This window comes from Photinus pyralis, unplaced genomic scaffold, assembly GCF_008802855.1.
Source record: "Photinus pyralis isolate 1611_PpyrPB1 unplaced genomic scaffold, Ppyr1.3 Ppyr1.4_LG4, whole genome shotgun sequence".
Classification (NCBI taxonomy): domain Eukaryota; kingdom Metazoa; phylum Arthropoda; class Insecta; order Coleoptera; family Lampyridae; genus Photinus; species Photinus pyralis.
The window spans coordinates 1,785,073-1,803,007 of record NW_022170511.1 but is presented as its reverse complement, the minus strand read 5'-3'; the positions used below and the strand labels follow the sequence as shown (position 1 = coordinate 1,803,007).

Sequence of the window (17,935 nt, the reverse complement as noted above, 5' to 3'; positions counted from 1 at the left end):
CTGAGTCCATAAAAAGTGGAACATTTACCATACAGTACATGGCACCATTGCCACATAGTAAATACAAGGTGCATCAGGAAAAATAGCAGTCGGAATGCTAAGAATCATACAAACAAGTGTGTAAAATTCGCGGTATGGTCGGACGGAATGCATCATTGTTCCTGACAATTTGCTAGCAACAGAGGAAAACGACAAATGCATTGAAATGGATGAGTACCAAAAAAGTGATAAGAAAATACGCTTGCTTCACCCAGTACAATGATCATTAATTCATACCTGAAGGGAAATATCTTCTGGATCCTCAGGAGATGACATTTGATAAACTTGCTGTTGGTAAAGCTGTCCTTCGAGCTGTCGTATTTGTTCCTCAAGAAGAATGCGTACGCCACGCTCCTGATCAAGCTGTCTCCTCAATTCGGCGGGAGAATCGCCATCGACCACGGCTACGGATAAGATACCAACAGTAGGTTCAGGTGTCGTCATCGGTTCCAGGCATTCCTCGTTGGTATCGGATATCGTTGGTATAATCACTTCGGTCTTGCGCTTTTTTGGAGGAAGTTCGCCAACCTCGTGCTGATTTACCAATCTCTTTAATTGGCAATTTTGTGACAGTAATCGGGTCTTTTCTTGTTCCAGTGAGTAAATATACTCGGCCGTCTGTTGCAATATGGCAGCCTGTAATGTAATAAAAAACATGTAGCCTCACGCTCTCGGTCAGTTGCAAAAAAGAAAAACTTGTAACGCAAGTTCTATAAATAGCCAACGTGAACTTATAATGCAACGTGGAATGCTAAAAATGCCATTCTTGTAATAATTTTAATTTTCGGTGTCTTTTTGCTATAAGCATTAAAAAAGGAAGCGGTGATAAACGGCACGTACGCCAGACTTTTAGCGTAGGATATTCACCCCGCGACGTCAGAACTGCGGGTTGCGTATCGAGCGTCTCGACGCTAATGACGTAAGCCGAATATCAGCTGGGCGTGGCGGCGACCGGAAGTCTTCCAGTTTCCGAAGTATAGAAAATGAAGGGGTTTTTTAAACACGAACAGTACAAGTAGGTTCTCATTCTCTCATAAAAATGAATAATAATAAAATAATATTATCCGGTCGCAACAGTATAGGTCAATAACATCGTCGGAATCAAGGCCACGATGTTTCGACTATTCAATGCTAGAAGTTTACTGTAAAGCAATCAAGGATGGCGTTGCAGGTGTTCAATTATTCGAAAAGATTTCATTTAAATTGATTATGCAACACGACAGAAGTGAACTTCCATTGACGAGGTGGTTGATCTATGTCAAGGGGGGCCGACGAGGTAAGGGGATCGCTTTGGAATGTGTGACGTCAAGTTCGTGCATCCAGTGACCGAGTGCAACGTGGGAACACAAATGCGCCAACTAATCGTTTTTTTTCTCTTTTTAACATGTATTTACATTTACAACTGTTTAGGCGTTTACATTCCGTAACAATTTAATTCGGGATTATATAATAATAGGTACCTATCTAATTTAGCTATACGTTATTTAAATTATTGCATTTCCTGATGCATGCTGGCGGCGCAACCAAGACAGAGAAGAGAGAAACAATGATCGAGCGAGATCGGTTGGTACATTCTCATCTCACCGTTCAGCTTTCTTCCTCGTATTGTAAAGGGAAATAGGGAATGTCACGAAAGCAAAAAGTTGCTATAGCAACTGCTATCACCAGTTCACCCAACATACGGCCTTGACCATAAGAAGAATTTTACCCAACTGGACTACTTGATTCGCGAGGTTGTGGAATGTGGGACTAGTTGGAGGATATTGTATTGAATAACTAGGCACTAGGCAGTAAAGTATGAACTGATAGACAGAATCCCGACAATCTATTAAATTCATTTATCGAGTACCTATCAAACTTGCACACTTTTTTTTCTCACTCTGTAAATAATTTTACGTCTCTTGTCCAAAATTTGTGAGTTGAAAAATATACATTCGGCCATACTTGTAAGATTACATTGGAATCTGCACTTAATTTTCATGATCACCATATACAGGGTGGTTCAAATTCGTGGGTCACCATTGGGATCTCCGTAACCTTAGATCATATACAGAGTGGCCCAACGAGAAGTATACAGAGGGCTTTTAGGGTATTAAATTTAGAAATTTCGAAAAATCCTCGAACACGTCAATTTTGTATTCGAGGGGGACAACTTTTGGAATACAAATCACGAACCCAAACTTTGACCCCTCTACGTAGGGAGCTTAACCCCTAAAATTTTAAATGGAATACTATGGCAAATGGCACATTATTTGAAAGCCAATTTAATCGTGATTACTAATCTGCTTTGCTTTTTAAATTCTATTGATTCGTTTCGGAGATATTCGCATTTGAAATGGTTTTTTCTAAAAAATCCAAAACAAATGCGATCTAAGTCACCTTGTATTAAAAAAGGTTTAAATTGTGCAAAAAACAACAAATAACTTTAAACACACAACATTTATTTCAATAAATGCACGAATTGCCTCCCGCCTGCTTCCATGCAATAATAAAAATTTGCTTCAAAACGCTGCCGTACATGTTGCAAGATTTCAGGGGTAATCGCTCGAAATTGTTGAGTTATACCATAGTGTATTCTATTCTTACACTATGGTTATACGTGCTCGCAACCCTTGTAATGTTCCGGGCGGAGTAGCATAAACTTTATTTTTTAAATATCCCCACAAGAAGTAATCTAAAGGACTTAAATCAGGGGAAAAAACCATTTCAAATGCGAATATCTCCGAAACGAATCAATAGAATATAAAAAGCAAAGCAGATTAGTAATCACGATTAAATTAGCTTTCAAATAATGTGCCATTTGCCATAGGATTCCATTTAAAATTTTTGGGGTTAAGCTCCCTACGTAGAGGGGTCAAAACTTGGGTTCGTGATTTGTATTCCAAATACAAAATTGTCAAATCCTCGAATACAAAATTGACGTGATCGAGGATTTTTCAAAATTTCTAAATTTAATACCCTAAAAGCCCTCTGTATACTTCTCGTTGGGCCACTCTGTATATTAACATATATGATCTAAGTCCTTAACGGCGAGACGGTTACTTAGGTACCTATGTTAAATGGAGGCAAAGTTGTCCCTTTTTGGTGACTAAAAAAACGCATTTGAAATTTTTGAAAAATCTTAGAAAACAACTGACATATCACCGAAAAATTCAAACTTCAGCTTCAACCGCCGGAAATAAGACGGTTTCCGTTAGCGCATTTTATGGGCACCCTTTTTTTTGGAGAATTTAAATCTGTTATCCGCATTACCATAACACCCTATATGTAGAAGCTAGGGTACTACTTTCTTATTTCTTATGGACGCCGTATTGCCGTATTGGATTTTTGCGAAATGAGATAGAAGACAAAAATAATGACGTGTCACACGTTATACTTTTACATAAATTTACAAGAAAAATTGCAAGATTGATTTCCCAACAAAACATCCACGGGTAACGAGATCTTGCTGAAGTATTTATTATTGGTGGTGTAATTACACTGGGCGCATTTTAAATATTTGCATTTTTTTATGTATATTTTTCCCCTTTTCTGTTTTTTTTTTGTGGAAATAAATAAATCAAATGAAAAGCCTTGGACGTCTAGTGTGTCAACAGTTGATTTTTAAAAATTTCTTTTACTATTGGTAGTATAATTACACTGGGCACATTTTATGTCTCGTTTTATATCTATGCAAGTTTTCTGCTTCAATTACCAGTGGGTTTTGAAACTGGATTTATAATTATAATTAGTTGCAAAATTGCACTGGATACCTTTTAAATTGTTCGAAATCTGGTGACAACAAATTAAGATGGTTTAGTAATCGTACTGGATGCATTTAAATTTTTTTAAATTCCACAAAACAGAAAAGCTACGTATCACCTTAACTGTACTATTTCAAAAATGTAGTTTAAGTTCTTTTTATTGCCTCTAGAGATCTCGGGTATAGCTCAATTTAGACGTTGCATTTTTTGAACGACAGCCTGAACAAACATTTTTTACTAAAAAAAATGTAACGTCAAAATTGAGCTTAAGGTATAATAAAGGCAGGAAGGTCTCCATTTTTGAACGATACGGTGTAGTTTTAATAATTAGTAATAATAGTTTATATTATTTTATTAAAATAATATAAACGTTATCACTATTATTACTAATTATTTTAAAAAAAATAAAGCATTAATAAACGTTGAAAAAATCAAAACATGGAACGCTTTACAAACGTCAGTGTCAGTGGGCTCCAACATGGCGGCCGAGTCAGCTGTGCTATGCCTATACCTGTAGTAGCTATAAACACATGCGCATAGGCATACCGTATCTTACCATGGTTTATTTTTGTTATATAACTATGGTTGATATAAAGAGTTAGCTATTGACGTTTCGGGACCTTATATAGGGATCAATGACCGTCAAACGCCAGCGGTCTACAGGGGGCGCCAAAAAAAGATGAGCTGTCTAAATCTACCTTAGTTTAACGATAATCGAAGAGCGTTAAAAAAATTAAAATTAAACAAATGTTTATTCATTGAAAAAACAAGAAAAGTCACAAAAAAGTTATAGTTTTTTAAAATGGGCAGTGGCGTACAAAGACTCTCTGTCGCAGTCGAGCTTTGATTCCAGAAAAATACCGGTTATTTGGCACAAATAATAACGGTACCGGTTCCGGTTATCATAACTTTTTAAACAACGGTTCCGGTTCCATGTCAGAAGCTTCTAAATGCAATCGGTTCCGGATCCAACTCCTGTCATTACGGCAAAGACGCACGTTTGTAGCTTATAGAAGTAAGTGCGCATGCTCCGAGAGCGAAAGTAGCACCGCGGCGGCATTAAAACGAAACGGGAACGTATGAACCCACCTTAAGTCGATCTCATTTTAGAAAATAGAAAGAAGCGAATATAAATTTTTATTTCTGCAAAATAGACAGGTGTCTCGTTTCAATAAAAAATAAATAAATTTTTTTGGCACGAGTTTTCAGTTGATCGACCGATTTTGCTTTCCAACTATTATCGTACACCAATTGAGAGGCGTAAATGCTCGATTGGGTCCGAATCGTGTCCTTTGAAACGCTGAATTTAAGTCCAAGTTTCCGACAACTCACTCCAACCCAATTTCCAGCTGCTTTCATGGGGAGCTTTTCCGATTTTGATTTTTTACGATATTCTTTAAACAGATAGGTACAAAAAAACAAAAAACACATGGTCATGGTCTGCAAAAAAACACACTGTTTTGAGTAGCATTTTTTTATTACGAATACAATGATGTACGGACGTACGGTACACAACACAAAAGTTGGAAACCGACGGTTTCAACAGGATGGGGCACCCGCCCACAAGGCCCTAATCGTGCCAGAATACCTATCGGACAAATTTCCTGGATAATGTCCGATACCTAAGAATTACTAATCGAAGAAGCCATGGGAATCTCGCGAATTTAAAGGTTTCCAATGAGATGTTTTCCCGAGAATACTTTAAACAAATGATAATCCCGGGAAAGTTTTTATCTAGTTCAGACAGAGAAATATTTCCAAAATGGTTTGTAATGAGACCTGCTTTCTGAGGTACTCGAGATCCAAAGAATTGTTGACTCTTTGGATAATTTTTTGTGATTCTTAAGAGTTAATCACATTCTTTGAATTGTTCGGTTTCTCCGTTTCTTCAGATGTTTCCGTCCTTCAGACTATGTATCTACTTCCTTGGATTTTTCTGACCTTTCCATTCCTTCACAATTTTAAAGTCTTCTTCCAGATTCCTCGGTCTCCTCAATTTTCTTAGGGGAATTTACGCGTGGTTTATTTTGTAGAAAATGTGGGAGGCCAATTCATCCTGAAGCTTTTTTTGACGGTGGACAGTCTCACTTGGTAAAAATGAGATTTGTAGACAGTGGGAGTGGGTAGCATTCAAGTGTTCACCTTTCTAGGCCAAAGTCCTTCGGTCTAAACTGAATCTAATATTCTTGGGCTATTAATGTCTGGTGTCATTGACTCCATTAAAATCGGTGTGAGACCTTGGAACCGGAATCGTTTATCGCTACTTCCTGTATCCTACATCCTAACCACTTATGAAACGTAGGACGCAATATTGTTCAGCAAAACAGGTGTTTCGTACACATCATAAGGACCTTTAGTACGACGTATAAATTTAAAGGGATCGATATAGTTGCGACCAAGGACGGTCACGCAGTCTTTTGTGTTCCGACGCCTAGCAAGGCCAGCGCCGCGTCGGAACGCTAAAATTGTATTCGGGCGCCTCTTTCCCGATACAAAGATAAGTATACGGCCTGATTACCGCAAGTGCGCACATACGACCGATTTTAATGATTTCTAGCGTAGACCACGTGCTCCCATTTATTCAACTCCTTATAATAGGGAATTACTCCGATTACAAACCACAAATTTCATTGCGTCGCGACGTAAAACATAATTGCGTAGGGGGATGGGACAAGGGGGAGAAAGTTCACTACCCGTTCAATTTTCGGGGAATAACGATTTGGTCCGCTCTTCGGGCTCTAGACGGTGGGTGGAGGTGGGATAGCAGGATCAATGCCGAAGCGGTTACTATGGCAACCTCCGTTCGCCTGACGTCAACAGATCGAAAAGGCTGGGGTCTTGGTGTCTTGCGAAATTTTAAAACTCGCGCACACATTAAAAGGTTAACGAACGCATCTTTAAAACGGCCTTCAAGCGTGATGCTGCCAAATAAATGGATTAAATATTTTATTGGAAAATAGGGTAGGTGAGATGTAGAATTCTGGCGGGAGTCCAGCCAGACGTGACGTCAGGAGACGGATGTAAAAGGAGAGCGTTAGAGAAAGAGGTCCGATGTTCGTACCTACACGTAAAATGCAACGTACTACACTACAACTGCATATAAGTGCATTGAGAAGGTCAATAGATAAAATGCAGTGCGCAAAACTGCAGCGCGCAACTGATAGCCGTGCGAACATGTGAATCGGCCTTCTTTCCTGCCGACTTGACAAGCAGGGGGGGAGGGGGGAGTTTTTTGTCGATTGATCCCTTCATTTGTATATTTTCGACAAAATGCAGTTGTGCATGAACCTGGAGGGGGCCTTTTCTACGTGACAAAAGAAAGCAAAATATTGGTGGGCCTTTTCAAGGTGCGTCACAGAAAACTCGCAGCTGTCTTGGTGTGTGTCAATACGCTACAAGAATATCCTATTAAAAATAATTAGTACCTATTTTTTCCCCAAAAATAATGAGAGTAGACTATTTCCGTCGTGTCACGCAATATACCCCCATGCATTATTACGTAGGATTGAATAATACAAGACCATTATCAGTGTTATCGCATTTATTTTTCGTAGAGGGCGCTTCATCCGCGATAAAAAGTATTTTTAAATATGAGATACGGTGGGCGTAATTTTTAATAAAACCAGCTGATATTTGTCTAGACCAAAAGAGGCCTACCGAAGGTTGCTCGCATGAGTCAGGAGCCCCGGTAACTCCAGGTCCTCCGTCATTAAAATGTGGGTTTTGAATGATTTTTATAAATCGAGACGACCTCGGCCTCATTTACGGAACTTGTCAGGGCACACCATCGTAAACAAATGCGGTTGATGGAGCACACAAAAATACCCTGACCTACTTTCGGCGGCGGCAACGTCTGGTGCTAAACGGGAGAACAGCTCAACAGTAGATTCGACACCTGAGTTCTTTGGCTAATTTTTTAATAACAAGAGACTCGCGACCTTCGCATAACACGTGTTCCATTCGAGTGATTTTCTTTTTCTTCAGCACGAATGCAAATGGCAACACGTCTAGACCACACAATAATTAAAGATACAACCGTTCAACTTTTTTTTCAGATACTTCGCACTTACCTTGCTCAATTTTTCGCCTTCGTGGTGTGGCAAAAGCGATCGTAGAGATTGAAATCCGGCATTGATGCTCTGCATGCGACGTCGCTCGTTGCTGTTGGCGATTTCCCGACGGATCCGCTTTTCCGCCTCCATTGTCGTCGGCGGTTCACCGTCTTGCTTGACGCGGCTGAAAATAATTTTTTTATTTAATTTCACCTTTTTTGTACCCCCCACTTAAATCTATAATTGTTAAAGGTAACACGCAACGTTCTCTTGAAATTGGGCCTCTCAGAGTTCAATGTACCAAAATACGTTTCCATTGCACCTTTACCTTTTTTTGGGGAAATTAATGTACCAAAACTAATTTCCATTTCCGAAGGATTACGGCAAATTTCAAGACAGCACCGAAAGTCTACGTACAGTCGAACTCGAATATCTACCATTTACGTTGCTGGAAGTGTGACCAGTGACGTACGTAGAAATGTATTCTGGGGGGGGGGGGGATTAAACAAGTTCGTGGCACATACATTAACCCAGTACGTACTAGAAGGGGGGGGGGGGAAGAAATAGAAATTGGGTTGCAGGTTGCTGATGCTGGTAGTCACTTCTATTTATTATTGTACAGGCGAAAAAGATTAGATTAGAACGGTATTTTATTTGTTACTGCTGACAGGCCCCTTTATTGCTTTTGCTTTAATTAGTCAACGAAAACTTTGAGTAATAGGTATATTTATGGGCATGTTTCCGATCAAAAGTTATAGATTAGAAAACAATTTCGAAAAAAAATTCAAAGGGCTGTAACTTTTGAACTAGTGGCGCAATCTTCGAATTGTTTGAAATTATGGATTCTACAGGCCACATTCTATAAGAAAATATTTTTTTCCGGTCGATCTGAGACAATTTTTTTTCTGGGCAAAAAAAAGGCAGTTATTACCTTCCTTTTTTACCAAAAATCGACTGCACCAAAATTTCTCGGGAAAAAACTTTTTCTTATTAATTTGGGTGCGTAGAATCCAAAACGATTCGTACTTTTTCGATTAGACGTCTCAATCAAAAGTTATGGGCAAAAAAAATTCCTGTTTTTAAAATTTAAAATTCTTATTTTCGTCATTTCGTGAAAGGCAGGACGCAGGTACCTCACCTCAGTAGCAGTACTAAGTACCTGATACCTATTTGTTATTTTGGGCATCAATGTAGCGAATTGCCGATCGATGCCGAATAGCCAAATCGTTGACTGCCAACACTGATCACTCACTGAATAGTGAATACTGAATACTACAGAATATTTAGATTTTAGTGACTTTAGACTTTAACCAAAACCAAAATTGCTCTCTACATATACCTATACATATATTATTGCCTTTATTTTAAAGTGGGCGGAGCGGATAGCGGGGTATTACCTAAATACCTAATAGCTATGATGATAACTCAACCCCGGAAATACGCCACTGAGTGTGACCCAGTTGACACCTTCAAAACCATGGATACCTAAACATAATATATAGACTACGGTCAAAGTAATTAATGCGGCGATTATTCACACCGGTCAATGTGAATGATTGAGGGAAGGAAAATTTTTTGAATGCCCAATTCAATATCTTCTTAGTTTTATAAATGGCAGTGGTTACCCTCAAGTTTCACTCATATACACCATACAGAATGAGCCAAAGTTAAATTTTGGATTTCTAGTAAACTTAAATTTTATCCTTGCGATTCTAACATAAATTTAATTAAGAGATTTATTTATTTACAATTAATCAGTAATAAATACATTTATATATAACAGTCTACACAAATTTATAACATGTAAATTTATCATATACGCGCGCGAACTTCACAAATAATCACTTCGGTATCGATATTGGAACTGCTATTAAACTTGTAAAACTATAAAAGTCGAAATGAGAAAGTGTGTTTTATTTCTGTGTTTTGCTTAAAGTAACCTCAAAAAAATTATAAAATCACAATATTACGTATTTTTTCCAATCGGGATTTTGGCCCCAAAAAATATCAGCAATGTTCCCATAATCGTTGAAACACACATTTATCGGCAATTTCCTGAAAATCGTATTTTTAAGCTCTTAATCTAGCGATTCCTTCTCAAATATTAGAAACATTTGGAAAATCGTTTTGGAAACCCTTTGGATCAGTAATGCAATTTTTGGGAATCTTTAAAAACTTTGAGTAGCTCTATTGGAATCTTTTAATACGATCTAATCTTACTATATTTCTTTCAATATCAATGCCCCCTATGTGCAATGTGTATTATATTAATATTGTAAGATACCGGCGCCGTCGTGGCGTCGATGACCGGAAACGAATCATATTCGCTATATAATTAGCGATGCCTTAAAATAATCGGTCAGTTTTTAATAATTCTCGTAGTGTTATGTTAATAAATTTGCTGGGTATAATATATAAATTCCACTTTTGTTAATTATTGGTATCACCGAAAACGGTTTTTCTAATTAAAATAATATCAGGTTAACATAATCTGAAAAAGGGTCTAAAGTACTTAATAAATACGGTAATTAGATCAAGTCTGTTTGGAATGAACGATGACCGACTTACTAACATTTCATAACAAGTACCTAGTACATAAATCGATATTCTCGCACTAGCCAAGGGGTCGAGGTGAACGCAAGAGGTAAAAATTGCGACTAATTTTGAAATTCGGGTCACATTTCTGACGTCTATTTATAGAAGGCATGCAAAAGCGGCGCTTAGTTGTGTAGCAGAGAAAAATTCGTTATGACTGTATCCGGCCGCCTAGAATGGTTCAAGGTTACCTTAAATAGACACATTTTAAACATTTGAACCGGCAACATGGCAAGGTTATTAACTTTTTTACAGATTAAGACCAGCTGATTTGCGGCCCCTTTATGTAAAGTTTTCGCCGCTATAATCGCGCCGTTTTAAAAACGTCGACTCGATTTAGACGAGAGTAATCGGTTGGACCTTGAGCTAAATTTACCCGTCTCGACGCCTGTAAAGCGATCCTACATCGCCAGAACGACGCCCTTTAAACATCTGATCGCGTTTGATTATTCACTCGCTCTATTCTCGTTGCGTTTTAAATTCAAATTATTGACTACATTTTGTTTTTGTATTATTTAATCAACAATTTAATTGAAGATTACTAACAAAAATTTCGAAAAAAACCTTTTGCACCCATTGGTTTTGGCGCCTCAATCGTCATTTGGGTCGCTAAAAGTTCGGTGGCGCAGTTCTCAAACGAAACATTTGAAGCTCTTCGAAAAAATCTCACCCGCCCAATTTTTGTTTACATGATTACACGACCTAATGACATCCTCAGATCTCTGACCCTGGTAGTTGACCTCTGAGGACTGAGACCCAAAATTCATTTGGCATTAGTTTTAGCTTTGACTGATCTATATTCCAATTTGCCTGTGTGGGTACTTTTTGAGCTTTGAGGTATGAATGAGCTTCGGCACGAAAAACTTTTAAAAATTGTCGAATATTTGTATATACAATGTACACTGTGTCCAAGATAAGTATATCATGGGAATCTCGAAGACCATAGAAGATAGTCAAATTAGGGAAAAGTTGCGCAATTAAATTACAATACATACAAAAGTTTATTTATTTATTTATAAGTTGGAAATTGTTGGTTACAGCAAAGCCCTAATCGTGCGAGGAAACCTGTCAGACATTTCTTATTTCTCCAATATATTGTATTCGTGTACGATTAGGGCGTTGTGCGTAGGTGCACCTTCCTGTTGAAACCAACAGTTTGCAACTTCTTTTTTTGTATCGAAAATCTCTTAACGCCATCTTGTAGAGCTCAAAAAGTGGCAATGAGAAAGTGTTTTTTAAATGTGTTCAAATAATACCAGAAGAAATAAAAACGAGCAAATTTTGGTTAATTTGACAATCGTTGTATCTATGGTTTCGGAAAGCCTCGTGTTAGACATCCGTACCCTGGACACAGTGTATTTGAAATTACTACCTACACTTTTTTAACAGTGGGCCACCTCTGGTTGTTTTGTGCATTGTAAGGGCGGCAATATAATCAACATCAAAGAATCTAAAAAAATAATAGAATCAATTGTATTGACATTTTTTGTTAATTTTATTCTGATATTTACCGCTTTCTTTTTGAAAATGTCTTACGCACCAGGAGACTATGCAGTGTAATTATTAAAGTTTCACTTCCTTTTATTTCCACTTTCTTCATGCAAATAATTGTTTGCGCGTATATGATATGGTGTCACCAAATTCAGAAAAAAATTCCTATAAATGTGTGCAATAATGAAGCGTAATTACGATTTTCCCTCGGGTTTTATGGAGGAAAGAGAGTATAAAGTCAATTAAAATTTTTGTAATTTAAGTCTCCTTTTAGTTGTACTGTCGTGGTAGAGATAGCATGATTTATCTTCCGCGCGAATGCATATTTCCAGTAGCGACGTGAGATCTAGTTTATTAGGTACAATAATTATCAAGAGTAGGTACACGATGGCCGCCACTGAGCAAATTTTATAGATATTACAAAGCCGTCTGTTGCCGCCCTTACGACTCACATACGCGGCACGAGACAAACTCTTTCTGCGATAATCGACTGTTTCAAGATAAATGGGGCACCCTGTATATAAATTCAGTAACATTGAAATATGTATAACATTTCGGAACTCACAAAGGAAATGACAGCTACACCCCAATTCACCTCGATTATGCGGGTGCAGTTAAACCCCAATAAATCACACCTTGAAACTGTATGTTAAAAAGTTTTTGACAGTTTTACATCCTTTATGCCTAATGTACACTGCCAACATTTTAACGGAATCAAAATAATCGTTTTACCGAAAAAAAAATGTTAAATTTGATATTTTTCTTCATTTTTTTTGTAAAAAACCTGGCACAATTTTTTTGTACACAGAAAAATAAGGTCTTTGGAATAATTTCATAAAAATGTTTGGTTCGATGCCGTTGCGGCGTTCGGGCAGTTTTTTTAAATTTTAGTCGGCTCACAAAATAGCAAAATCTTCCATAATTTAGTTAGCTTTGCAATTCCACTAGGGACAAGAGGGGGAAAGGGGGTTCAAAAAATACGAAAGGTCACAGGGGGGGGGGGGAGTAGTGAGATAATCACGTGTATTTATTATTCCACTGTCTAAAATCCGCGATTTTTAAACTTGCCTCGAAATTTTTTTCACGGTCCTGAATTTTCTAGAATGAAAATTAATAATAATTATTATCATATATCCTGACCATTTTGCAGATTCTTTGTACTGAAAAATACACGTGTTTTTGGGTAGGGGAAAGGAGTTTAAAAAGTTGTTAAAAATCATCATGTGAATAATGGACGACCCCTGACCCAATCTGACCATCTCGAAATATCTAAGAAACTTTTGGTGCCCCATTAGACTAACCTATCGTTTTTCTACAAAAATGATGCGAAATCCTTTAATGCATCCAATTTCCTGTATTATTGAAAAATGCAATTTTTTTATGGAATGCTACTTTTGGATGCTTCTCGTACTCAAAAAAAGAAGTAAAGCTTGTGTGCAATAACATGAGGTTTGTCATGCAGGGCTACCGAGATAATAACAAAAATATCTAGAATGTTATGTTTCCATTGGACCACTAAAATTCAAATATGTATTGCAAAAACTCTTGATCATAGTAGGCCTCGGTTTTTTCTACGTATTTTAATGGATGTCACTTTCATATTACAGGCACATATTTCAATTGTTTATGCCTAAGTGCAAGAAATAAATTTGTTGTTCCATTTCAACGAATCTGTTTGGAGGGAGTTTTATGTTAGTTGGGAGTCTTAATGGGGCTGCGTTCAAACGTCCCCCTTTCGCCAACAATAATCATCGACGGTTAAAAGACACAACCATTGAATAAATGGTTTTTATTCAATGCTACAAGGACACATAAATAAATGAACGACGAGTGATTGGCGTGAAAAATATTGTCGGCAAACAGAGTGCGGTAATCGAAATGGAACATCCTGTAGATTACATGACGTCGACAAATACCCAATTAATTCATGCGTAATTATCGAATGCATTTAATTTAGACAGACACCATCATTTGGCAAGGTCGATTACGAAGGCAGCTTTGAAAAGAATGTGAACCGATTAAAACGTTGGCATTTTTAAAATAGAAAAAAACTAGTAACTGCGCAACAAACAGTAACGACTACTGCGTGTTAAACGAATATTGCAATATGTGCAAAGCGTAGCACAACGATAACTTACTTGTTGAGGTCAGGAACGGCAGCTTTCACACTTTTTCCTAGATTAAAAGATTTAATCTCGCGCTTAATTATAGACTCCCGTTCGTAATTTGGTAGTCGACCAACCAAATTTCCGTTCTTCTAATTATGAGAATCCGCCAATTATTCGACTCTCACACACTCACGCGCCTTTTGGCGCCCAGAATCGCCACCGCCGGTTTTTCAGCAAAACACCTACCTACGCTATGTTGCTGTTTAGAAAAACAAACAAATCGACATATAGGAAATCTAAAAATAGTGTCTGTGCAATTTGTTACGCTCATTAATCATATCGTTTCAGGTAACGAACGTGGCCCCGGAAAAAGACGGGTTTATTTTGCAATGTTTACGTGCAAAGGGAATTGATAAACAAATCACTCGAACTTATGATGCTTATATAAATAACCCGGTTCAATCGAAAAACTTCTACGAAAATCCGCTGAGTAGCAGAGTCTACACGTAAAAAAATGTGTGTAATTAATTAATGAATCATTCAAATACAATTCAAGGTTACGTTGTTGCATTTCGAACAACAATTATGGATTATGTAACAGTATCGCTTGTATTTACTTTATAAACAAGTGAAAATGATAAACTTGAGTGGTCGGTATCTTTTATTTGATGAACTGCTTTTTTATGCAATAATATAGTGCCTTCTCACTTTTTTGAAAATAAAAATGGGACAGCCAACTTAAAATAAGAGACAATATAACGCCCACTTCAACAGATTCCTCAATATTAACTTTTTTGTTTATGGCAACGTTTTGAGGCAACAAAATGTAAGCAATCGTGCTTTTGAAAGCCCTAAAAGGCTAGAACCCGCTGTCCTGGATCCATTCACTTGTACACTGTTTTTAAATTAGTTCTGGAATTAGGTAGTAATAAGAATTAAAAAAGATCTAGTAGGTAATAAGCACATTTTTTTGGGCCTACGTTCATAGAAAGTTTTTTCTTAACATGGGCCCAAAAATCATCCCCTTAAATATTAGCATGTCATTAAGAAACACCCTGTATAGTTATCAGTCTAAAAAAGGTGGATTAAATACAAGTAGATCGTGGAATTATAGTTCAAAATTTCAGGACATGCATAGAATTTGCTCATTTGTCTTAAACCTGACTGAAACCGATTCCTATACTTTAGATCGATTTATATTAATTGAAAATTCTTGCATTTCGTAAAGTTCTTTTTAATTTTTAATAGAATCCACAGGTAACTCTTAAATATTGGTCCATACTTGCGTACCCACAGACATTATGCATTTTACGGACGCACTCAAGTATCGCATCAAGAAAGTGACTAAACGGCTCTGAAGAAACTGAGGAAGAAACTAAAGAATCTGAATAAGAGTTCAATGATTCCAAAATTGAAGGAAGTCTTATGGGTTTGAAGGAAATGAAAAATCGGCAGTAGGAAGCATCCCAATAATTTTAATAACTTCAGAATACGATAATTTAAATAATCCAAAGAATTACAAAATCTGACGTGTCTAAAAATTCAACCGAATCAAGAAAAATCAAAACACACATAGATATATGAACTATATCTCGAACTCGTAAACAAGGAGATTTTGTTATTTTTTGCGTACTAATCTACTTCCTTCCCAAAACGTGCGTCAAGACACAGCGACCTGCAAAAGAAGCCACATTTACCCGCAGATAACGGAACGTAAAGGTCGGAAATTTGGGTTAAAAAAGACAAAACATCTCGGTTTATCAAGCGGATGTACGAGGTTACCGTCGCCGGTTTTCTATTATGAGGTTATTTAAATCTTTTAAAATTTAAAAACGCGAACATCGGCGTGGGTGTCCGCCGACGAATCGATGTAATTTATAAGCCTGCACCTTTTTTTTTTCAAAAGTGAGATTTTGCCAAACGTAGAAAGCTCGCGAGGGCGTAAAAACGGGGAGGGCGTCGTCGGGTGTAGGGTGTGGTGCAATGAATTTCGCCCACGTGACTGCATTGCAGCGGTATTTATAACATTTCATGATTCACGTTAAATATCTGCATTTCGTTTAGTCAAAGTTAGCGTTGGTTGGTGCTTTCAGCTGTTTATTATTACATCAGGGACAATCATATGTTTAAAGCATGATATTGAGGTCAAAACAGTACACGTAAACAGCTGAAAAAGTCCAACTGCGGCGAGGGCGAACCATTTCAAGGGTACGAATATTTTGGGTCCGCTTCGAAATGCGGTGAAATAAACAAGTATTTGAGCGACGTTGCCTCAGCTTCGGCCAGCGTACGCCACACTACAACTACAACATGGCGTGACAACAGCTGAGTGAAGCCGGTAGTTTAAATGGAAACGGTTCCCATTCATGTCAGCCGTACACTTAAAACAGCATTTCCCGCGCGAGAAATAGGTTGCACTTATCACTACGATTGCTAATTCCGGTTAAACGGTGGCGATAAGATGGAAAATGTGAACTAAAACGTAAAGCGGACACAAGTATAAAACGCTTACCTCTGCACTTTTCCTAATATTTCGGCGTTCTCCTTGTGATTCGAATCGTAGACAATGTGTTCGCCGGAAACCAACGTTATCGTTGACATACTACACGATCGACAACTATTTCACGATAATTCTAATTGCGTGCGTAATTATTTAAATCACTTTATAACACAAATTAGTAGAATGTAGCATCCGACACAAACATACGCTAGACCTCACAGCGGTTTTCTGGTAGCGGGCTTTGGCGGGAAACAGCTGAGGCCTAGTGACGCCAATGTTGTGTATTCATACGCTACGCTTCGCGCGGCAATAATCGATATTCGAACACATTTCGTTACACACTATTTACGCACAATTTTCGAAATCGATCGCTTTATTTACGGTCATTTAATAGAAACGAAATTACGAAAAAATTGTAAATATGCACCGGTACTACTTTAGCGTGTAGGAAGCGGGGCGCTCGTGCACCCGCAACGTCTGCCAGATGGCGACGTGGCCCCGCCTTGTACATTCCTAGCCAGCGCGCTTGTTACGTTCACCCTTTTCGATACACTCTTCGCCAACATTACGCAGGAATCTCATCCCCATCATGAATTTATTTAATTAACTTCTTCAAATTTTAAAAATAAACCACCCGCATTTCGATACTTACTCATTTTAACTTTTGCGGGCGCATCTTTTTCGAACTTGGAACTCTTGTGGCAGTTGAAATAATAGAAACACCAAGAAGCCATAATAAAACTTGAACCCAGCTCTCATTAGCGAAACACGAAAGAGAAATGATGTAAAAAGGAGACAACTCAATTTTTATAAATTTACTAGAACACAATAAAACCGGAGCTGTGTCCTTTTTGCACAGATCCTTTTCATAAGAATCAGTTGTCCATATAATCATTAGACAAAGTACTTTTCCTAGGATTTGATCTTTCTTCAGTAGTTACCTGGTCCGTTTCCAGGATAGTATGTAGTACTTGACTGGGAAAACTCAACAGTAAGCAATTTACTTAACGTTCAGGTGAAAGGTAAGTCAATTCTACAGCTGAAAATACACAATAATCATCAAACCCGTGAAGAGCCCGGTCACAGCACACCTTATGTCGATCTACAATCTATGATTTTCTTAAGATGTGAGCGACTTCCCGGAATAGGATCGTGCCAATGTTGAACGAAAAGTCTTTTCGTCTGCCAGACCAGCAATCTTTCCTGGCGAGATGTCTACGTATTCTTTATATCTAGACCAAAATACACAATCTTTTGTAGTATTAGATGTTGGAAAATGGTCTACAGCAGTGGTTCCCAGAGTTTGACCCATTTAACAAAAATTTTCAACCTTGAGACCCACCTCTTAACTTTAATTTTAATTAAATTTTTCTTTCTTTCTTCTCAATTTTACACAAGAATTTTCTG

The 17,935-nt window shown here is 37.7% G+C and overlaps 1 protein-coding gene across 2 annotated transcripts; it reads right to left on the bottom strand.

Annotated features, from left to right (window-relative positions):
• Nucleotides 1-255: 255 nt before the first annotated feature.
• On the bottom strand, nt 256-16,961 carry LOC116169607 (transcription factor AP-4-like). 2 transcript variants are annotated; one of them, XM_031485753.1, is made up of 3 exons: nt 16,541-16,961; nt 7,853-8,018; nt 256-675 (listed from the first exon to the last, which is right to left on the bottom strand). In XM_031485753.1, the coding sequence occupies exons 1-3, from the start codon at nt 16,627-16,629 to the stop codon at nt 271-273; spliced, it is 660 nt and encodes a 219-aa protein (XP_031341613.1). In that variant the 5' UTR covers nt 16,630-16,961; the 3' UTR covers nt 256-270. The 2 variants fall into 2 exon arrangements, with proteins under 2 accessions (XP_031341613.1, XP_031341614.1); XM_031485754.1 differs by lacking the exon at nt 16,541-16,961 and adding an exon at nt 14,059-14,202.
• Nucleotides 16,962-17,935: the final 974 nt, after the last annotated feature.